General features: G+C 38.9%; 1 protein-coding gene across 1 annotated transcript; it reads left to right on the top strand.

Moving 5' to 3' along the window:
* Nucleotides 1-1,593: 1,593 nt before the first annotated feature.
* tmem86a (transmembrane protein 86A) lies at nt 1,594-22,837 on the top strand. The gene is made up of 3 exons (XM_066701133.1): nt 1,594-1,711; nt 12,985-13,249; nt 15,329-22,837. Exons 1-3 carry the CDS (start codon nt 1,691-1,693, stop codon nt 15,754-15,756), a joined length of 714 nt encoding a protein of 237 aa, XP_066557230.1. The 5' UTR covers nt 1,594-1,690; the 3' UTR covers nt 15,757-22,837.
* The last annotated feature ends 1,902 nt before the right edge of the window (nt 22,838-24,739 follow it).

Genomic DNA, 24,739 nt, shown 5'->3' with positions numbered 1-24,739 from the left:
TTAGATATTGTCGTGGGGGGGATGTGTTGATGAGGCTGTCAGGTTTCCAAACATGTGTTCAGTGCACCTAAGGGGAAATGATTAATATTAGATCCGAATGAATATGAGACTAAATAACCCACACACGTATAACACGTGTAGTAGATCTAGATTGGCTAACAAAATACAAATACATAAGAAGACTTTATGTCTGATTTGACCATCCATCTTTCCAATGTTTCGATATGTGTCCACATTGGAGGCACAATTACCTGCAGATCGTGTCCATGTCTTGGAAAATACATGCTGAATGGTACAAAACAGTAATCCATTATATTTTATTTTATTTTTTACAGTCATCGTATTGTTGCAAAAGTTACAATGCTTACTGGGATAACATTAAAAATATAACTGAGGGCCTATATCATATGCAATAAATAACATATTGCAGCCAGCACAGAAAAACAAACCAACAAACATAATTGTATTTATTCGATAGGCTATAATGATTACTACTGGATACAGTATCCAAACAATGTGCTATAACACAGTTTCCCCGCTAGATGTCACGGTGAGAATGTGCTTAAAATTACTCGTTCAATTAAATGCATGGTTCACCCAGTCTTTGAAATATACATAATATGAAATGATTATCATCAGTATTATTATTACTGTTTTATTTGTAGTATTATTCACTAGTTATGTCTCCATAGTAGTAGCAGTAGTGGTGATACTAATAATGGTGACTTACAAACCCCTTATTTTCGGCTAAAATATGGGTATTTCACCTTTCCACATCTTTATTATATATAGGTTATATATAATGTCAAGATAGTTGAACGATTAAATTTGCGTTTTATGTTGTGTTCCCACTTCAAGTTACGCAATGCTATCAATTAATACATGAATGAACAAATCCCATATTAAAAGGGTCCCTTGGTTATGCGCAGATGCACTCAGCGGATGATCAAATTAAACGTATTTAAAACTCAACTGTTTTTCTGTGCTGACTTCTTCCGAATGGGTTAGTCCTTGTTTATCATAATTTGATCCTCTCATCGCATTTAAACTAAGGTTTAAATGCATTGAAATGCAATGGATCTACTAAATTGCTAGACGTTTTTAAATGTTGTGCTAGCGATACCAGTGACATCTTGCATACATAAATACACGTTCTTCAATTGAGACTTGGTTTTACTTGAGACTAGTCAAGGAAAAAGACGCAGCAACAGATAGTTATAGTTACAAATGTATTTTAAAAATATATAATATTATTAATTTATATAGTACATTTTCGTTAGCTATTTCATTGGATTGGCATTATCAAAAAACACAAAATACAAAACCCATCCGCCACAAAACAAAGTTCATTGCCGTGCTTCCATAATCATCGGTCGTAAACTCCCAGATCCCTCCCACCAATGGGCGTCACTTTCCTCTAAACCTCACCCGCTGGAATCAATCTCAAGCTCTTATTTGTCGAATCTCCTTGTCCCGCCCCCAAATAGCGTTCTAAGGTTCTTTCTCCACCCTACATTATGTCAAAATGGTCCCCGCCTACTGTGATGTCACCTTGTTCTGAAAAAAAGACAAAAACAATCCGCAGTACGAGAAAGCTCCTATAAGATTTCCGACAAAGCGGCGCGGTGGGTCTCCTCTTATGTGCGTTGAGAACGTTTAGATCGGGTTTAGCCCAGAGATCGAGCCAGCAATGGTTTCGCCTGTCACGGTGGTGAGTGCTCGTCTGTTTCATTTTTGTTTAAATCGTGGCTTTTGTATGGATGTAAGTGTGTACTGAAAATAAAAAGCGAGATGTTCAAGTAAATAATACTTTTGATCTTCGCTTCCACCTTTTCTTCGGCATTTTCTACCTGTGCGTGTTATGAGGGTGCATTTCTTTCCAGAGTAAATAAATAAATAAAAGGATGAGACGAGACGCGCCGCAATGCAATGTAAACGGCACAGGTTTGCTGCAGAGATGATGGAACTGTCAAGTTAAGCAGCTCTGATCTTGCGCACCTCGTCATCCTATTTGATGTCGTGTTATGTATTCATTTTGCATGCGCTGGATGTGCTTTAATTCGTCCATGGCGATGATTCTCATCAACATGCAGATACAGGAGGAGGTATCTGTGTGGAGACGCTGTTCTTCAGTGAAAAACAGTGAACACGTGATTCATAAAAAGCATGTCCTTGTTTACCTTGTGTATTACTGAAGGGAGGGGGGGGTATTGCTTGTCTTGTTGAACAACCTAACGTGACATTTAATACATAAGGGATACACAAGGAGTTTCTCAATAGTGTGAACACATGTTTACTTTAATCTTCTTATTTATGACACAAGCTGTTCTTAAGCATTGGGGTATATATGTTTTTAAATAAGTCATTCGCACCCAGGTAGTTCTATTCTATTATCCAAGGTACCGGTATGTTTCTTTACTGGTAAGAAATTGCTTAATAAGAATACCAGAAATGATGGAGAAAAACAAACAAACACTTTTTTGGTGCACTAGTTGGTGTGTTTGTATGTTGTATCTTTTTATAACCCTAAAAGTGGATTTAAGTTTGCTATACAATAACCGCTATCCTTTAATTGTTATGCTGCAATAACATTGAAAATTGTTTCTTATATATATTTGTTTTTTATTATTTTTGAATGTGTTCAATCTAGTTACAAAATCCGTCGAAATGCCATTTCAGTTTTCAATAGTTTCTCGAGTTTGCTTTATTCATTTTGTTCTAGAAGCTGTGGCATCATTGTAACAAAAGAGAAACCTGTCATGTGACAGCCTTTTTCTTCCTGTGACGCATGCGCTCACTAGCTGACCTACAGCGCATACCGCTATTCTGTCCATTTCTTGCTTCCTTTCCAACAGTTTGTAATAATTAAATAATTATATACCTAACAATTTTTGATGATTACAAGATGCAAGTATTCTGGAAAACACACACAATCACACACACACACACACACACACACTTTATCTTTGGGATGATCCAGGGTGTGTAGAATAGATACTGCTTTCTATATTTTAAATCCCAGTTTGGGATTTAGAAAAAAAAGCAAAGCATGGGATTAACAGAATACTGCAACACATGCAAAACCCTAGGAGAAAACTAGCATTTAAGTTCCAACCTTCTTAGTGAGACTGATTGGAGAACATGTGAATGGGATTTAGAAAGGGTTGTTGTTTGTGTCTTGGTGGTGATGGATGGGGTAATTGGGTTCCTAAAAATATATATATATACACACACACACACACAGTTGGCCAATGCTTTGGAGATTCATGTAAGTTTTCACACTCATACACAAATGAGAGCACAAGACAGGCTGTTAATAAAATATAAGGCAATGGGCTTTTAGTGTAATGCAGAGGGGTGCAGAAGATCATTTAGGTATGGATATATAACTGTATATTTTCACTGGGATGACGTTTCCACATTAGTATATAGCCATGCAAAACTTTTAGTTTAGATTTTTTTCTTTTGCCAACCAATGCTGTGGCACAAGGGCGGTTCTGACAAAGTCTGTGATCTGCACTGAAAAGCCTAAGTGTGTAGCCCTGTGAGATATTTCAGTTAATTGTGATGAAAATATGTAACTAAGTTTATTTTAATTCCAGGGACCAGTCTGCTAGGTTCGATGACCTCAGCTTTGCCATGTGAATTGTTCTAACAAAAACTGATATGGTCTGGCAGCAGCTCTGGTTAAGTTGACCTGGTATTAGTGTTTAAGTGTTACCTGAGCAATTTGAGGAAAAATATTTTTCTGTAATAGCCGAAAAACAAAAGAATCAAAGGTTAGGCTATATATTAAATCTGTTTACATTTTTGTAACCATGGGAAAGTATGTGCACGATGTGCATAATCCTATACTGGGAAACGTGGACATAGACCTGTAGTTGTATTTTCTTAGTGAATGTTAATTACCGTTATGTTAAGTAATTGAACTTGCCAGCCCTCATCAGTATTCAACAACCACAATTATTGTCAGATATGCAGTGGCTGAAATTGCTCTTAATCGGAACTCTTTAATTACCTGCTGCACATACGTTAATTAAAGATTTTGAATATTTCAAGGGAAGGTCATTTTTTTTTTTTGTACAAGGGTTTCCAAATATGGATTCTGTGCTAGAGCCTACAATGCAAAGGAACTAGTATACTTTAAACCGCTAAGCCTTTCACAGTGTAAAAGGTGTGCTCGGTAGCATTGGCTTGTCCTGTCCCAGACACTGAACAATTGGCTTGTCCTTTGCTAGCCTGGGAGGGAGGGTTCCCGCTGGACAGTGACAGCTTGGAGTGATAATGACAAGGGTGTCTCCACAGTTCACTACAGAAATAACTCCAGCTCTATAGAGAGCATTGCCAAAACATCACGGTCTCTGGGCCATAACAGTTCACTGCTCACACACACACTTCTCTCTTAAATGGTAAATGGTAAATGGCAGACACCATCTCGGCATAAATAAACTGATTCATCTTTCCATCCATGTAGCAAAATCATGGAGATGGGGGGGGGGGGAACTTCATTTTCTGTTGTTGAATGTAGTTCATCATTTGAAGAAAAGGATGCCAATGACAGTGTGATCAGGTTAGTCACATCGCTGCTGCCTGGTAACTGTATAGCAAATGAGCAATGGGTGCCTTAAACTTTGAGTTTGAGCTGAATTCTCATTACAGCTTTATTGTGAATAAGAACAGCATGTGCCCTACAATAGGCTGAAACATTTCCAGAACACAGCAGGGAGTGAGGTGTTTGTCAACGGCATGCTTACAGGAAAGAGATGCCTTTGATGCATAGTTATTAATTGATAACCATGCCGAAGAAGCTTGCTTGACCCTGGTGGTTTTGTTTTTTTGAGTAACGCTTTAAGAGAAGAGTCTGGAGTGAGTTACTCTGCACCAATTAAAAAAAATAAAAATGTTTAAGACTAACTTGGCAAGCCAACATTTATCACTATTTGATCTTCCAATCTTGTTTAGCCAGCTGTGGGACTCATTCTGTGGTGATGAGCAAATCGCTTTATTTAACGAGTCCTTCGAACTGCTTCCTTATGAGCTCCTGTTGATGCCTGTCAACTGTTTCAGGTGTATCCAAATAACAAAATAGTGTCTACATAGCATACTTTACCTGACTTAAAGTAAACTCAGCCACATAGATGTAATGCTATCTTGGGCTGGACTCCCTTTTAATGCAAAGCAGTTGAACTGGACTTGTGGTTAGCAGTAATTCTTAAAGCAGTGTTCCTTCCACAAATTTGTGGTTTAAACACAAACCTGTATTGTTGTGGGGACATTTTGTTTGTTAGATGTTTAATCAGCTGCCTGTTCCAAACTATTCCAGTCCTGTGGAATACAGTTGATTTAATATAGCTCCAATTTCAGCTTGCAACTTAGCCTATATCCAGTTTGTTGTCTCCATAATATCACCACTGTACCCTTTGTTTTTGAACCTGAAACCCTCTGAAAGACATTTGTTTTATTTTTTCCCATTAAAATGGGAAGGCATTGAACTTGTCTCGGTTGTGATTCTGGTAAGGACAAACAAGCCACAACATCAGACTTATTTAAGGGAATATGCAATTTGAAGGAATTTTTGATATGCTTTAGGTGCTTGGAGACATCTGAACTGTATAAAGTAGCAGCCTTTTGAAGTACAAACATAATGCAGGGAAATAAAGGTGGTAAACTGTCAAACATGGTCTTGTTGTCTTGTGTTGTCAGAAATCCAGGAAAGGAGGGATGGCAGTTCTAAAAGAAATCAAGGTTACCAACTACCCTCTTACTTCTGTGAAGTAAACTAATAACCCTCAAGGGGTAACCTGCATCTTTATTTATCTGAGTATTACAATGTTTCTGACCTTTCCTGCTTAGTCAAAATAAGTCAGCTGACCGACCTTCTTGTCTGAGGAGCAAACTGCTGGTGTGTTACATTCCTGAAACCCCAGTGTTTAGCTGAGGTTTAAGCGCTGGTGGCAGCACTCGATGCCATTGGAAATTAAAAGCTGTGACGCCCCCTTTCATCACGCTGGGCTTCCAGAGTGCTTGATCAACTGCCAGTGATCAGGTGGATTAAAATGGAGAGTTCTGTTGGGTACAGTTACACAGCTGCCCTGCATTTTAGACCGAGAACATTGAATCATGAACAGGGAGTGGAAAAAGGGGATGATGGCTAGAGACATTGAGTTACCATCATCGATTAAAAGAATATTGTACTAAATGGAAAATGAACAAGATTTTTTTTTTATAAATATAATGAAAATGGGATAAAAGCCAAAATGTAGGAGAAGGGTCCTGATATTGGGATCAGCTTATGTTGTGCCAGTTATTTTTACAATATATGATCTGGCATCTGAAAATAATCACTAAATCTAAGCAATTATTCAAAGCTGTAATCAGAATTTGCATTATGTTCAATTACAAACGGAGCATTTTTCCTCTTCTCACTGACTTCTCACTTGAAAGTTGCTGTTTTCTCCTCCTGTTCCCCTTCACTGTCTTTGGTCCTACAGTCCAGGCTTACCTTTTAGGACTCACATGGCTGTTGGTTTTGGTTTAATAATTGACAGATTTTATTTTTCCTGGAACCAAAATTCCAGAATCAAGAACCCCCCTGATAAATGAAATGATCGTTTAACACGTTGAAGTCAGTGAATAGGGAGGTGGATGGGGTGAAGGTGGTAGGGTTACTTCACAAGTATGATGCATGCTATATTATGGTGCAGTAAGCAAGCAGCTGGTAGGGGAACACATTTTCCATGGTGTTGTATTTCTTTCACTCATCAGAATGATGCTGGTAGGCTGGTGGCTTGAGGTACAGTGAGCCGAGTGAAAAAGGTACAATATCATTCCAATCAGGCCAAATCATAAACCTGTCCCAACAGTAGCAGTCCTAAAGCCTTGTCATCCAGTTTAGATGACTGAATCACTGAGTCCATAATTCACTTTCCTTCTTTTGAACACACTGCCCAGGAGTACAGTGTCAATTTCACAGACCATTACCCCCTTGAAGCAGAAGGCTGTCATTTTGTGAGTTTGTTTGTTCTTATTTTAATTTTTTTTCATGGGTCTGTAAAAATGTCACCTGCCTCTCGGCATTAGTGCTGCGAGGGATTGCTCACCGATTTGCTTCATCACGAATTATACTCCTGCACTGTTCGGGATAGGTGTTATTCTCAATAAATTATTTTCATTCCACTCCATTCTCGTGCCACTAAGTTGTGAAAAGTGAAATGGTACAGTCTCTGACATTGCTACACAACAAAGTCTTATTACACCCCATTGGTAAACTTAATCAAATAAAATAAAAAACACACATAAACACAAAACATTATTACAAAACGTATGTAATAATATTTTGATCCTAAATCATAGACCTTTTCATAATTCTCACCATTTGCCATTGTTAATTACCCAAATAAAAGAATTCGATTAGGCTGAAGTTATTTCAGGAATGCCGAGACACATCAGTCTTACATTAAAACAATATTTTTATTTTTCAAGAGATCCTTTCAAGCATGGACCAATATACTTGGAAACAAATATGTTTTGAAAGCAAAAGGCAGAGTAAAATAAATGAATGAGGGATGTGACAGATCTGCCCAGCCTACAGAGACATTACCTTTCTAGGGAATACACGTGCAGCAATGGTTTAATATTATTTACCATTGACTATTTTGATATAATTGCAGTTCTTCTCTAAGCATAATTGTTTGCATTTTGTATTTATTTGCTTTATTAGTTTTTGGCACACTGTTGCAACAAGGATATTTGACCAAAAGAACTCAAAATATATTAATAATTCTCCAGAGATTTCTTGCTTTTTTATCTGCCACCTTCACACAGATGGCAAAGAAATTACTCATTTAAAAATACGTATGTATTATTATGATTATTATTTTTATGTATTATTTTGCAGATGCCCAATAATGTATATATAAACCCGCTGTTACGTAGACATGTTGACATATTCAGCTGACCTTGGATGCTGACTTCTGTCTTTTGTATGAAAATAGCTGATGTTACATAAGGTTTTCAGATGCAAAGGATTTCAACCACTTCCTTTTGTCTGTTCAGTATCATGACTCCCATTTCACTGCACAACAAAAGAGATCACTCATCCTACTTCATTTCCACATAGTACTGTACCCAGAAGCACTTTGGTTGGAATATTATTATTATTTGCCCTCTTCTTGCTTCGTAGAAACCTGTTTCCACATTACAGTTTAGGAGAGATTCTGCAACAAGCATTTAGCACAGCTTTAAAGGGGATGACTATGTTTGTCGCTCTACTTTACAACTTCATTGTGCCACGTTTCCCATTCTGTAGTGGAAGTAATGGAAAGTAAGAATAATTATAAACCAAAAAATCACCGCCTAGTACCTCCTTTTTAATTTGTGTACCTTTGTGAAAGATGGTAGTACATTTTAGCAATGGGAAAAGAGACCCCTGCAGAATTAAAGACGATAAGTCGGAGCAAGCGCACAAACCTCAATGGAAAACCAAGCAACATCACAAACTCTGGCCCCTTCAAAACCACCTAAGTCTAGTCAGCTCATCATTTTTAACAGTTTTTCCATTTATCTCACTACTCTTGTTGGATAGCTTGTTGAAGCTGAATTCACACGATCAGCATAAAAAAAAAACTGAAGTGGGTCACATGATGCTTTCAGGATCCCTTTTTTAATGTTTGTCGGATTAATGACTTGTTATCACATGGAGCACGGTTAACCACAGTCAGCGGTCTCTATCACTAGCACTGTATATTGCTAGATAAACCCTTATTAGAGTGTGCACCAGCTGCTCCCAGGCAATAAAACACTTGGTATTTGCCTCGTTGGTGTAATCATCATATCTAGCTGGTCCGGCTGTGCTTGTCCCAGGTTTTCAAAAATTATCTACAACATTTCATACATTGTACAAAAACAACATTTTTGAACCTTTAACATGAGAATAAACAGTGGGTACCCTTATAGTGGTTGTACACTAGAGGTTTTACATTTTCCTGGCCACCTTACGTCTTGATTTTCACCAGCCTTATGTACTCCTTAAGCCTGATTTTATGCTTCTGCGGAGATACATGTAAACGTCTCTGCGTAGCGATGCAGAGAAGGGGTTTCTGGGTCATCATAGCTCACAGAGGCTCACAGAGGAGCCGACGTGTATACCTCCAAAGCCCACTGTACTCCAACAGGCAACCTTGAACAACAGTCAAAAAATCTGTAAACAAAACCCAAAGTTCAAGTGTCCAGTTGCACACATCCTTTTAAGTATTGATTCCCCCCCCCCTTGACTGTCATGTTTACGTCAGCGTGTTGTTCCCTTCTACAATATCCATAATATCAAAGAGCACTTTGGGTTTTGGAGGGAAATCTAAGGGAAACCTCATTGGTCTTTTTGAGAAGGACAGAAGGCAGCATCTAGTCTGCCCTGAATTACACAGGTAGAGGTTCACCTTGATTTGAGCAGCAAATTACCACCTCACCCCATTTCAAACTCTTATGGTTTCATCGGTCACCCTTAGTGAAAGCTAGTCCAAAATAACCTCTTGTGTCCCCAGCTGCCATTGAACTTTGTCTTGCAGTGTAACAGCTGATGGGATAAACCCAGGGCAGCATTCTGTGCACTAAACTTCTTCATAGAAGGAAAAGAATAAAAAACGAGATTGCTCTTCTTCATCAATGAGGCCAGAATGGATTTCCTGGACTTCCAGCAACAAAGATTTCATTTTCTTTTGTCACATGGGAGGCCCTTTGATGTGTGAACATCTGCTATGCTGTTCTTACCCACTTTCAGAAGAGTGGGAGGTTGAAAATGTCACAGGCGCAGTATTGCAAGGCAGGAGTAATCTGGGGACAGCAGAGCACGAGCACTCTGCACAATACTGTGTCTCCAGGTTTTGGAGACGGGATGCGGAGGGCACAACATTTGATAATGTGAGGATGAAGGCTGGCTCTGGACAGTCAATTGATCCCTGTGATATAGATGCAGCAGAGATTACCATACACAGAATCCCTGTCTGCTTAGGCAATTAGCCAAACCGAGATCATTTTTGTTATGGATATGGACATTAAACTGAAAACGGGGTTGAGTAGTAGTTAATATGATAGCAGTCTGTAGCTATGGGATTTGGCACCCAATTTCAAACGACGTAATCCTATCAACTCGTATGTACAACATCTGTTAGACTTCGGCTCTGTTAATTTTATAACTAGTAACCATTTCCACTATATGTGAAAAGATTCAAGCACTTGTTGATACAGCCAGGACTCATTCTAAAAGGGCCACTAAAGATTAGTTGATCAGAGCGGTCCAATGCTGTTATTAATTGGATTTCTTTAACCTTCACCCAGCCTTCAATCCAGGACACTCGAGTCCACATGACAGGCTATAACCCCAAATAAAAAGATGATTAAACGAGAAGACAAAATGACAGATTATTTTCCCCTACAGTCACAATGCACCTTGGTTTCTAGAATCAAAGCACTGCTTTGCATGGCTCCGTTTCTGTTAACGACATATCTTTACAGACATACAGCAAAAAGAATGAGGAAACAGGGCCTTCTGCTATGAAACTGTGATCAGTCAAGCTCTATTATCTGTTTTTCCTGGCTGTCTTTCAGGGAGCTTGCGCAATCTAAAACCAGGGAACAGACTCCTAATTCTGACCTGTGTGTCATTCTCACAGCCCAGCACTGAAGTTGCAGTTTTTCAGAGCATATTGCAAAACTGTCTTAGCTGAGCTGCTCTCTTCTGAGAGTCTTGCTTTGTGTGTACTGTAATGGGCTGCAGAAATGGCAAAGCCAGCCAAAGTCTTTTCGCCTATTCCTTCTCACCAAGTTCCTCTTTCACTACTGTGGAGTCAGCCTTCAGAGCCCATGTGTCCCAGTGCTGCCATGTCAAGTAGTATAACATTTCACTTATACATTCTTTTTTGTTTGTTTGTTTGATCTGATTTTTATTGGCTAGTCTTCCTCCCACAAGGCAGACAAACTGACTTTTTATTTTAATGAATGCCTTGTGGGTGTTTCTCTGCAAAGCCTAGCAAGATCAAACACTGTTTCAGATAAAGGCTCAGATAAAGGTTTAAAGGCTCCCTGTAACCAGATGATCAGAAACCTACAGATCATAGCAATGTACACCAAAAACACAGGTGGATTAAGTTATCATTGAAGGGAGATATCTCGGGCTAAAACCAAATTAAAGAGACTTACTCGCTCAGAGTTGCAAATGATGTCTGACACAATCCCTATGTTGAACCTCGGGCTATAAGAAAATATTGATTTCTAAGAGAGATTATGGAAAAGGCGACTATTTAAAAACATTGCAGTCTCCACTAGTACTGCGGCGAAGAGGAGTTGGGGGATGGATGCTGAGAACACAGTAGGTGTAGAGTACTGTGGCAGAGGAAAAACAACAGACGGCAGGGTTAAGCCCTGAGCTTGAGGCTTACTGATCTGCAAGGGCCATGAATGGGGTATCAGTCTAGACCTGGCAAAAACGCCATCAGATGAATTCAGTGTTGGGTTGCCATCTGGCTCTGTATTTTCAGAACACTTTGAGAGGATATTTGTTTTGTAATGTTTTCTTAAACTGAATATAATCAATGTGTTTGCAGACAGAGTTGGACCTTAAAACGTTTTTTCTAAAGCCAGAGGAGTTTTACAAAAAGGTTGATATCATCGATTAAATCATGTAAGCGATTCATAGTAGTACAATGAATAAACACAATGTTTATTTGCTAGTAAAATCATAAGTTCTGAGCCCTGGGACAAATGGGTGCAGTCATTTATAGTTTGAGACGTTGAGACATAACAAAGTCTGGTATGAAATTAGCAAAAATAATGTAATATTCTTTAGAATGTATATGCAAAGTCTAAGAGTTTATATTGGCTACCTAATAATTGACAATATATGCAGTAATGAAATATGATACCCAATATCTGTGATGTCATGGGCAACTTGGAGACATAAAGGTGATTTTACCCCTTCCCCCGGAAAAATCAAGGCAAATAAAATTGAAAGGTGTAAGAACTAAGTGATTGACTGTCTCTGTCTTACAAGTTTCCACCCCCAATGGAAGGCAGACTTCTCAAGACTCTGAAAAAAGGAAAAATACACAGAGGGCATATACAGGTTTAATATGATATGATGAATACTGGCATTTCCCACAATAAGTATAGCTTAATTAACGTGTTATTTAAGTAAATGGATCACAGAGATACATTGTTTCGGTTGAAGGGAGCGAATACTCCACTTCATCTATATAATGCAATAATATTAAATCATAAAATGTTGAGTTAAGAAAAAGGCCTTCAATATTTATTTTATTTAGCAAATTATGTTTTAAAGTTAATTTTCATCTTGTCATCTTGCCCAATTTAAGCAAGGACTGGGATACTGTTCAGAATTGAAAGGCATGCTAACAGCTCTTGTCAACAATGTCAAGTTATCCAGTTAGGCGGGTTTCAGAAATGAACTCCTTTTATGAGGTACACAGTTTTAAATTACTTTGATTTGCATATGAACACTTCAGCTGTTTCATTGAGTTTAAAGTGATGAGGTCCATCTGATCGCACTAGCCCAGGGTCCTTGAGTGTCCCTCAGCAGAGATAAAAGTACACAAAACCTGAATGTTGATTGTTGGTGAAATGTTTGACTGCCAATGATAAAGGAGGAAGCAGAAATGGAATTTCCATTACTTGCCCCTCCAGAGAAAATGCACCATTGTCAAGTTTAAGGTATTTACCATAACTCTCAGTGCGTTACTATGATTTCACTGAACTTTACTGAAATGCTACAGGGCTTGTACTGTGGTATGAAACCAAAAAATGCACACAAAAAAGAGAGCTGCAGATATATTCAAATGTTAGTAGATAAAAATGGAAACATTTGTAACATATTAACACCTTTATGTGATGCATATCAGGAAAGAAATGGCAGAAACACTTTTGTGAGAGCTGTCTTTCATGTTAATGAATAACCTGCCTGTGGATTCATTTCAGGTGAAGAGCGAAGGGCCCAAGTTGGTGCCCTTCTTCAAGGCCACCTGTGTTTATTTTGTCCTTTGGCTGCCAACATCCAGCCCTTCATGGTTCAGCGCCCTCATCAAGTGTTTGCCCATCTTCTGTCTCTGGGTCTTTCTCTTGGCCCATGGCATCAGCTTCTTAGGAGCCCACTCCAGTGCCCGAAAAATTCTGGCAGGCCTGATCTTCTCTGCTCTGGGAGATGCCTTTCTGATTTGGCAAGAGCAGGGCTACTTCAGTCATGGTGAGTAGGACCCCAGTGCTTTAAGGTACAGGTAGTGCACCATAGTACTGTTCTTCATCATTAAGACAGAGAGTACAATCTGCTGGGAAACCTGCCCCATGACAATAAACCAACAAAATACACTCACCTAAAGGATTATTAGGAACACCTGTTCAATTTCTCATTAATGCAATTATCTAACCAACCAATCACATGGCAGTTGCTTCAATGCATTTAGGGGTGTGGTCCTGGTCAAGACAATCTCCTGAACTGAATGTCTGAATGGGAAAGAAAGGTGATTTAAGCAATTTTGAGCGTGGCATGGTTGTTGGTGTCAGACGGGCCGGTCTGAGTATTTCACAATCTGCTCAGTTACTGGGATTTTCACGCACAACCATTTCTAGGGTTTACAAAGAATGGTGTGAAAAGGGAAAAACATCCAGTATGCGGCAGTCCTGTGGGCGAAAATGCCTTGTTGATGCTAGAGGTCAGAGGAGAATGGGCCGACTGATTCAAGCTGATAGAAGAGCAACTTTGACTGAAATAACCACTCGTTACAACCGAGGTATGCAGCAAAGCATTTGTGAAGCCACAACACGTACAACCTTGAGGCGGATGGGCTACAACAGCAGAAGACCCCACCGGGTACCACTCATCTCCACTACAAATAGGCTACAATTTGCACAAGCTCACCAAAATTGGACAGTTGAAGACTGGAAAAATGTTGCCTGGTCTGATGAGTCTCGATTTCTGTTGAGACATTCAGATGGTAGAGTCAGAATTTGGCGTAAACAGAATGAGAACATGGATCCATCATGCCTTGTTACCACTGTGCAGGCTGGTGGTGGTGGTGTAATGGCGTGGGGGATGTTTTCTTGGCACACTTTAGGCCCCTTAGTGCCAATTGGGCATCGTTTAAATGCCACGGCCTACCTGAGCATTGTTTCTGACCATGTCCATCCCTTAATGACCACCATGTACCCATCCTCTGATGGCTACTTCCAGCAGGATAATGCACCATGTCACAAAGGTCGAATCATTTCAAATTGGTTTCTTGAACATGACAATGAGGTCACTGTACTAAACTGGCCCCCACAGTCACCAGATCTCAACCCAATAGAGCATCTTTGGGATGTGGTGGAACGGGAGCTTCGTGCCCTGGATGTGCATCCCACAAATCTCCATCAACTGCAAGATGCTATCCTATCAATATGGGCCAACATTTCTAAAGAATGCTTTCAGCACCTTGTTGAATCAATGCCACGTAGAATTAAGGCAGTTCTGAAGGCGAAAGGGGGTCAAACACAGTATTAGTATGGTGTTCCTAATAATCCTTTAGGTGAGTGTATATAAATGGACTTTTCAGTAAATCTGCTCATAACAGCATGTAAAGCAGACAATTCTGATTCTGAACGTATTCCCACCAATATCTTTTGCAAGAGAAAATAACAATCATTGAGATGACATGTACATGAATTTCAAATTGTAGGATCAAACATGTTACTTCAGTGTAGCAGAGAAATTATGTCTGCAACTGCTAATTGATAATGGTTTACTGTACAAATGACAGTTGTCTGTTGAAATGGATTGATAGATAATTTTAATCTTTTTCTCAAACTCTGAAAATTAGACATATGAAGAGCATTTTCTGCAGCACTAGGCGTATGTATATTAAGAACATGTGTGGGTGTATTACACAAGATGATCTCTTAGAATTGTCTTATCCTAGAACTGAGATTTATTTATTTATTTCTCTGTGTGTTTATTTATTCATTTCAATGCACTCTCAGACACACTGGATCTTAAAGGCTTGTGTGTGGGCATTCCTTAAGGAAAAAAATATCTATGTAGTGTTATCTGTAAGTTACATGTTTTTTCTAAACAACAAATATAAACAGTGACTCCTTTAAGAAAAGTTAATAAATAATATACCTTAAGCAGAAGCATTAGAATTTTAGTATTTTAAGTGATACACAAAAGGAGAAAATACCATACATGACTATAAGACTCATGATTTGATTCATGTAATGTGTAGGCTATGAGTGAAAATACAATGGATTATTTTCTTAACTCCTCATTGGGTCTCTCCCTCTTCATCAGGGCTCCTGATGTTCGCCATCACTCACATTCTGTACTCTTCGGCCTTTGGGATGAAGCCACTGAATCTCCGGGCTGGATTGGTGATTGGCATTGTGTCTGGGCTGAGCTACGCTCTGCTGTACTCCTATTTGGCAGGGCCTTTCACCTACCTGGTGGCGGTCTACATCGGCCTGATTGGCTTCATGGGTTGGAGGGCTATCGCTGGAGTGCAGCTGTCCGATGACCTCTGGACGTGGACCAAACTCTCGGCCTGCCTCGGGGCCATGCTCTTCATGGTATCGGACCTCACTATCGCCGTCAACAAGTTCTGCTTCCCAGTACCCCACTCCCGTGCCATCATCATGGCCACCTACTATGCGGCACAGATGCTGATCGCCCTGTCTGCCGTCGAGTGCCAGGATGAAGACCACCCCAAGAAGATGGCATGAGGCTGCTGCCGGGCACAGGCTGCAATGCCAGGGACCCCTTCTGTCAGGCAAGGTGTTGCCCATCTGATTTTCCTTTACCGGATGTCGCAACTTCTGCCAAAAAAATGCAACCAAACCCAACAACATTGCCCCCTCTCCCTCTGCTCTGCTTCCTATCTGTTCGGCCAAGCGGTCCATTTTTTTATTTGGGGTGGTTGGAATTGTTTTTAAGACAACGCATCGATTGAATGGAACACATTAGCCATGATGGAATGCACCAGTCCCAGGTGCCCACCAACCCTCTTCCCTTCCCTCTCTCCAACTCCTCTGCCCTTCCCACGCCCTATTTTCAATATTGTGGTCCAATGATAACTGGAATTTCAACTCGGTGCCATTGCCAGGCACCCCTTGTGATTGTGCTGTTATGGGAGAAGTTTTATTCTTTTAGATTTTTCTCTTTCTCTTTCTTTTATTTGGCTTGCTCTCTACCTACAGTAGACTGGTTAGACCACTCTGTGCTGCTGTGATGTTGTGTGGAATGCAATGTTCTCAATGAAGACCTTTATTTTCACTTTTAAGCTAGTTGACTAGACTTCCTTTCATATGCCTAGTGCTACTGAAAACAGACTGTTGTCTTCATATTGTTTTGATAATATTTTTTTTCTTTTACATTATGTGCAGGTTTAGTGATCCAATCCATAGATTCCACTCATCACAGTAGAGTTTTCAATGCTTGGGATGTTGGATGAGCATTTCTTTTCAGATTAGGGTCTCTTTTTGATCAGGAGCTGGTCCTCTCCTGCCTCTTAGTATGATAGACATGTGAATCGGAGTGACAGTGTGCATTGACAATTTGAAAAAATTTACTGCGGTACAGAAAAAAAACCAAATACCTTAGCCCAGTTTCAGCAGTGTTTATGTGCCCTACAATACCACCCTTCCAGTGTATTGTCATATTTTCTGCTGGATTGACATTTCAGAGTTTCTGTTTCTTCTTTTTTGTTGAAGAGAAAATTCCACCCTCCCCCCCGCCTCCCTACAGTCACTCCCACAGGTCAAAATATTATTGAAAATGTCACTTTTTTTTGTTTGTTTGTTACTAAAACTAAAGCATGTCAAGTTTTGTAAAGTGTTTGCGGGCACCCTCACCGCTGTTAACAACCTATGCCTGCCCACTCTGCCACCACAGTGCTGCAAGAGCCTGCTGAGAACACATTGGGGGATTTGGACAGAGACTAAAGCAGCAAGGAGACTCAAGCAAGGACCAGTTACAGTATTTTTGATAACATTTCAAAACACATTTATATTCATAAAATGCACAAGTAATGCATCTCTAATGTAGTCACTTAGGGCTAGGAAGAAGATTTAAGCTAAGACTGGGAACACATTCAACCACCAAGGACCGTGATTTTAGACCTTTCCAGTTGGACAGCTGCCAAAAAGGGGGTCTCTAACAAAAACTAAACGGAAGGAAATACTGCAGTACATTCTGCTGTTTCAGAGGAACCTCACTGTGACCACCATCAATCCACCCCACAGAACACAGTAGCATCAACTTATTTTGTAATGTTTTTTTTATGTTTTATGTGTCACCTATTACAGGTTTCCAGAATAGATTGATGGTATTCGCAAGTGTCACAAAACAACCCTGCTTGTTTGTCCTCAAAAGTATTTCTTAATTGTGCCCTTTTCTGGCACACAACTCAGGATTCCTTCGAAATAAGTATTTTTTTCAAGATTGTGTTCAGACGCTGTAATATATGCAGACATTTTGAATCGGTGTGGTTTGAAAATGTTTGTGTTTGAATCAAGATGGCGCTACTAAGCACTCTATTGGAAGTCGGACTGATCGGAGGAGTGAAGATTCTTCACTATGTAAACACTGCCGATGTTAAGCGATCTTCAGCTGAAGTGCTTCCACAGGGATTGGTCAGATAATTTCCCTGTGTTAGTGTTGGCAATGACAGTTAATATGTGCTGTCTTTATTGTCTCTCTTAACCAGTGCAAATGTAGATCCCTACACTTCATAACCTCGATCTTCAGCCAGTTACTGACATTATTTAGTTTTTGTCTGTTGACGCCTATTTTTGTTTCATGTTTTTTTATGTTTATTTTGGTTTTAGTTGACAGTCTTTTATATTTAGAAAAGAACGCACAGGATAAAGGACTGGAGTGAACTTTAATCCGATCTCTACCTTTGTCGTTAATTTAGTATATTCACTGGTCTGATTGTCTTCATGTTTTTTTCATTTGTCTTTTAACTCTGGCACTTATCGGTGCCCTTTGTTCAGTTTTTGATCCATTGAATTGTTCCTAAAGTATCTTATTTCTCTTACTGTAAAGTAGGAATTCTTGCAAATGTCCAAAAAAATAACTGGAATTGTGATTTATACCACCTCGAATTTTTTTCTTTTTTTTTTCTTTGAATCAACCTACAAAATAGTAATAATATTTAGAAAAATGGCATCAATGCCAAATCAAATCACTATATGCTATGTTTGAATAATTATTATTTTATAAGTCAGTCTTATTTTGCTTTTATTTTAAAATATGCCTGTCTCTTAAGGGAAAAAAATAATAATATTTAAGTTTCCACACAGCTGAACACACACAGTTACTGTGCTGACAAACTGTGTTCTTAGTATTCATAACCTCTTTTGATCGAATATGTACTGTATTATTCTTAACCTCCACTGAGCTAACACAAACATAAGGGATTGCCACTGCAATCTGAGAAAAGGAAATGTTGACACCAAAACCTTGATACACAGAGGAATTGACACCATGTGCATTGAGTAGATACAATTGTATGGACATCTTTTTTATTTATGTATATATTTTTTATTCAAGGACAGTGCTTAGTGCACATTTCCCTGTGTTCTGTGGTCAGGTTTTATGTCAGCAAAAATGTTTCTGCTTTGTCAGTTGAAAAGCTAGAGAGTGATAGGCTAGTGGACCTTGAGGTGAAGGAAGATGAGTTACGGCTGGATTTTTGTTCTTTGTTTTCTGATTTCTCATGTGTTTATTTTTCTCACAAAATGTAAGATTCAGTCTTTAATTACAGCAGGCACTTAGAAAGGAACTTAGGAGAAAGAATACAGACTTGTTTTTGTTTTTGTGTGTGTGTGTGTGTGTGTGTTTTTTGTTCCGTTATTCAGACCACAAAAACAAGCCCTGCAGTTCTCCAAATGGTGTACATTGGTTAACTAAACATTCCTGGCTAAAATGTGGTTAACTATATTCAAATATGTAATTTACATACTATCTTTCTTCAAGAAATATAGAATATGAAAAAGTAGCAGTCTTGTCATTTCAAAACATTCAGTTTTTATTTTTAGTAGAGTTTTATTACCAAACAGATGAGGAGCAAACATTTCAAGGGAAGCTGGACACAGCAGGGGTAGACTCTGGGCGACCGTGTAATTCTTAAACATGTTAATCCTATGCCAGTCAGGGTCATTTCTGTTACGAAGGTGACTGCCATTCATACGTGTAACATTGCATGCTTTTTAAGGAATGCATACCAAATGCACGTTTTGGAATTTTTTTATTTGGAAGTGTGATTTAGGAATTTGAATTCCTATTATGCAGGATAGATCTAAAAAGGGGGGAGAGGGGGACATGGATGACTCAATTCGTGGTTTTAGATTGGAGTAAGAAAAAGCCTAATCTCAGAGGAAGTGCCTTGATTTGACAGAGCTCTGAGGCTGAACTAGTTTTAACTTTGCTGTTTCTCATAAGAATTAATTAATTAAAGCTCAAAAGCTACAGATTTTTTTTTAATTGTAATACTTACTTGTCCCAATTGCCCTCTGCTGATTTTGCACAATGTTGTGTCCTAGGTCAAGATTTTATATACATGGGGAAGTGTAATCAAGTACAGACGACATGCTAGGTATTTTACTGACTTTGAATAAGGACACACTAGAATATAGTCTAATTGCACATGTGAAAACTAAAAAGACATCTTAATGTAAAAGATTTCTACTGGGTAGTCATTTGAGCATTAAGAAGTCCATGAAAAGCTTTTCTCATTTCTGTTTTTTATTTCTCAAGCTGAAACAATGAACAGATGTCAGTAGAATGACCTCAAAGTGTTAAATACAGCTGGGACGATATCCTGAAACCTTGGATTTTGTAAGAATTATACTCTTTTACTCTGCATGGTGCTTGTAAGCAGAATTGTTTGTGTCAGGTAAATCAAGTTGCCATTTAACTTGGCTTCTAGAAGATACTTGTACTTGTAAGTGTTTTTGGACTTTGTGAAATTATTCAGCCCTTTGTGTCGTCTTCTCATGTCAATAAATTCAGCTGTCTGTGACCACTCTTTTCCTGTGCTAACAATAACCAACTCTCAACACGCAAGGAATAGTATTAATGTATAAAACCCACTGTTGAAATCTTACTCCTTCCGTGAGGGATCTGCCTATTCAGAAGCCACTGTGAAGCGGCTGCTGTTGCATCTCTCCATTATTACCTTGCCTTTGTGTACTTTCCACATTTGGTAATCTAAAGAGTCAACATGGCAGACATGGGGATACAGTTTCGTGAGTTGGTTCACTCAGTGTGGATGGTTGGGTGGCCACTCGGGTCATTTTATCTTTTTCAGCTGGTGATTTATTCTCTTTATTCTCAGAAAAGCAACACATAAAACACTACTGTACCTATACAGCTTCAGTACAGTGGTGCTGGCAAATTGCAGCTGTGATTAATGTAATTATATTTGCTACCACAACTTTTGTCATGCCATGAATGTCTGTGGGAATAATTCAAGCCAAGCCCTTGTAAATGTCACCATCCCTTGTCCCTAATTTGTGGGAAATCCCCTTTTGGGATTTTAATTGTTCTTTTGCATGTTTCCTTTCTTTGCTTCAGTTTTGTAGTGTTGGGTATATTTGTGCACTCAGGTTGTGGTGTAATGTGAACTTGCTGTCAGTCGGCAAACGGTATGCATACCACCTAAGGGCTTGAGAAAATCGGGCTTTCCTCAATAGAAAGAGTGTTTTTGGGTGGGTGAATTTGTATTGCCCGAACAATGTGAATGTGTACCGTGGGAGCCATGGATTGGGCACACACTCCTTTGCACGCTGTGCTTTTGTTTTGATCATTGATGTAGTTCATTTGTTTTGCCTTTTTATACCCTGAATCATACTTTCACATGGGAGCTCCTTGTTGCCACCTAACCCTTCACCTCTTTAAAAGGAGCACAAGCAATTTGTAAGTATATATATATATATATATATATATATATATATATATATATATATGTAGATAGATATGAATATGTAGATAGATAGATATGAATATAGGATCTAGAAACCAGCAGGGTGGGGTCACTCCAGCTCACCTGACACCCCAACATCCACCACTCCCTTGGAATCGTCTTTCATTGTTAGGAGTCCACCAAACCTCAATCACGGGGGTCTTTAAAATGACTGGAGAACTGACAAACTACTGTTCACAATGCAAGAAATGATGTTTTTTGTTGTTATTGTTTTTTTTCCTTCTCGTGTAATTTTACTGTGGTGACATTTTTCGGCCTTGTGCCTTGACTGATTTTAAAAGTAATGAGGGCACATTACCTCTTTCTTTTGCAAACCTTGTAAAGCCTTCTGAGAAAATGTCAGATGCTTAGACCACTGGCTGCTCAATACCATTTACGACTTTGGAGAAGCAAATGCTAGATACCAGTAAAAATGTATACATAAATATTTTAATATTATTGCATATACCTGTATGAATTAATTGGAAGAGTCACAAGTGTAATCAAAAAGCTTGTTTTCAAGTAGGGTCTCAAGGCTAATAGCCCCCAATTAAATAATATAATTGCATCTCAGGTTCCTATTTTCTTTCACATCCTGCGTTTGTTTCCTTTCCTAAGTTCTGGAGTTCATTTCTGAATACTTTAAAAAGATGTCGAAGTGTGCAGCTTATCTTCTGTTCTTGAAGACAGATTCTCAGTTTCACTTTTTTTGCTAAAATATGTGCAGCAAATGACACAAGATATATCGAAACAGAGTTATAAGCTTAGATGCAAGCTGATGGCTTTATATTGACCCATAAAGGCAAACCTATGGTTAAGCTATTCAACTTGTCATTTGGGGAATAAAACAGACTGAGTGAAATCCTTCAACTAGGAAAGACCACAGTGATTCTAGGTTTTAGTAGTGTCTTGAAAGCCCTATCTGCATTGGCACAATGGGGAAAAGGGATTTGTTTTAAAATCCAGTACAGCTTTTATTCTAAACCAAAAGGCCCCCTGTATTCTGAATACATGTGCAAAAGATCATGAGGAGATGCTTGAGAAACCTAACAAAGAGTTGAAGTTTGCCAACATAACCTCATTATTTTAGGACATTACAGGCTATCTGATTCCTCTTACACTTTAAACAAACAAATTGTTATCAATGTGTAAAATCACTGAGACCCCCTCTTTCTGTAAGCTTCTTGGATATTTCCTGTATTGAGAAGTATAGAGAACGTTCAATAGAGTTAGATATGGCGTACTGGAAATGAAAGTTAAATATCTGATGTAGGCTGGTAAATCTAGCACTCAGTGCATCAGTATTCCCCAAATAGGCAATCTGTTGTGTTTGCTATTTTTTTTGTCAAAGAGTGCCGTCCTCTCTGTGTCCAGGCCTGCAATGGCAGTGACTGGGAACTGTCAGGCTGTGTTCACTGAGATATGCCACTTCTTATTCAGATCTATAAAAAAAAAATGTATTTAATTGTGGTTGTAAGTCAACGAACTACACCTTTTAGCTGAGCCAGAAGAAATATGAGCGTGTGCTGTGCTGCCCTTTTAACAGATGCCTTTAAACAGGGAGCTGTGAGTAACAGGGAGACATCTTTTTCTTTTTTTTTTTTTCAGACCATGGCTTGAATATATCACAACATTCTGCCTTGTTATCCTGAATATTCACCTGTGTGTATTCTCCTTACTATAATCTAGAACATATGTGTGTGTGTGTGTATATATACATATACACATACATATACATATACATATAAAAATAAGGACCATATTGTTCCTTACTTGTAGTGAAACTGCATTGAATGTGAATTAATCAAAATAAAATGCAAATACAATGCAACCTTCAACTGTTCTCTGTGCTCTTTTTATGTCCATGTCCCCTTGATGCAATGTGTTTGTTGAGGTGGTATAAGAAAGTCTGTGTGGTCATGTGATGCAAAGCCAATCGAACCAGTTCTGAGGGCCATTGCCTGTGGCAGCCTGAGGAGGCTGAGAGCAATAGTGTGTCATATTGCATTGGCTGAGGCTGCTTTCACAACGGACAAGCTTTTCAACTATTCAGTGTTGGATTAAACTTCAGTTTCAACATAATTATTATGAAACCATTTCGGCAATTTCATTTTGGAGTAACAACCTGGAGCAATGTGCACATTGCTAAATCTGGCCTGATGTTTTTTGTTGTGCACAGAATCAGCCATGGTGAACTCTCTTGATCAAAAAGAAAAGTATATATTTTTCTATTTTAAAATGGCATTTTTAATAAAATCATGCCCGCCCTCTGGTGTTCATAAAAAGTACTGTGCTGCTTAGTCCTGTTATTGTGCAAATCTGTCACAAGTCTGTATTACAGCCAGTTAGGGATAAAACAGTGCAAAACCCATCAAACACTAACTGGTATCACAAATATAAACTATAAACTATTAACTATGTAATAGGCTGTTTTTGGAACACATACCACACTTAAAGTTGTAATGTGTTGTTTTAATGCAATTTTCTCTTAAACTGTTTTCACGAAACTGCATACCTTCGAGGCTTAATCTTAAGCTTAAACAATGTAACGCTTTAGATATGTATTAAGCCAATATCAGCATGAAGGTACCAGTAGTAAACTCATTAACCACAGTCTGAATGTATCCGGAAAAGGGCAGAACACTGATGACCAGAAAGTTCAGCCTCCTACACTAAAATGTTTCTAGCTACCATTATGCATGCTTCAGCTTAAGAACACAACATAACATAACATAACATAAGAAAGTTTACAAATGAGAGGAGGCCATTCGACCCATCGGGCTCGTTTTGGTGTCCATTAATAACTGTGTTCCAAGAGTTTGTTCCAGATTGTGACAACTCTGTGTGAAGAAGTGTCTCCTGTTTTTTTTCTGTCTTGAATGCCTTGAAGCCCAATTTCCATTTGTGTCCCCGGGTGTGTGTGTCCCTGATGATCTGGAAAAGCTCCTCTGGTTTGATGTGGTTTGTCGATGCCTTTCATGATTTTGAAGACTTGAATCAAGTCCCCACGTAGTCTCCTCTGTTCCAGGGTGAAAAGGTTCAGTTCCTCAGTCTCTCAGTAGGACATTCCCTTCAGACCTGGAATAAGTCTGGTTGCTCTCCTCTGAACTGCCTCTAGAGCAGCGATATCTTTCTTGAAGTGTGGAGCCCAGAACTGTACAGAGTATCCAGATGAGCTCTAACTAGTGCATTGTACAGTCTGAACATTACTGCCCTTGTTCTCAATTCTACACTTTTGACAATATACCCTAACATCCTGTTTGCCTTTTTTATTTCTTCCCACACATTGTTTGGATGGAGAAAGTGAGGAGTCCACGTAGACTCCTAGGTCTTTCTCGTGCGTTACTTCATCTAGTTCTATTCCTCACAGTGTAATTATAGTGGACATTTTTGTTACCTGCATGTAATACCTTGCACTTGTCCACATTGAATTTCATCTGCCAGGTGTTGGCTCACAACTGAATATTAACCAAGTCCCTTTGAAAAACCTGTGCTGCTGAGATCTGCTGAGCCACCTATTTTAGTATCATCTGCAAATTTGAGAAGTTTGCTAACTATCCCAGAGTCCAGATCATTAATATAGATTAGAAAAAGCAAAGGCCTAGTACTGATCCCTGTGGAACTCCACTAACAACCTCACTCCAGTTAGAAGCGACTCCTCTAATCGACACCCTGTTTCCTATACATCAACCAGTTCATAATCCATCTACTTACATTACCCTGAATAACTACAGCTTCCA

This window comes from Amia ocellicauda, chromosome 4 (assembly GCF_036373705.1).
Source record: "Amia ocellicauda isolate fAmiCal2 chromosome 4, fAmiCal2.hap1, whole genome shotgun sequence".
In the NCBI taxonomy this organism is placed as follows: Eukaryota; Metazoa; Chordata; class Actinopteri; order Amiiformes; family Amiidae; genus Amia; species Amia ocellicauda.
Note: the sequence above shows the minus strand (reverse complement) of the source record. Positions and strands in the feature narration are given on the sequence as shown.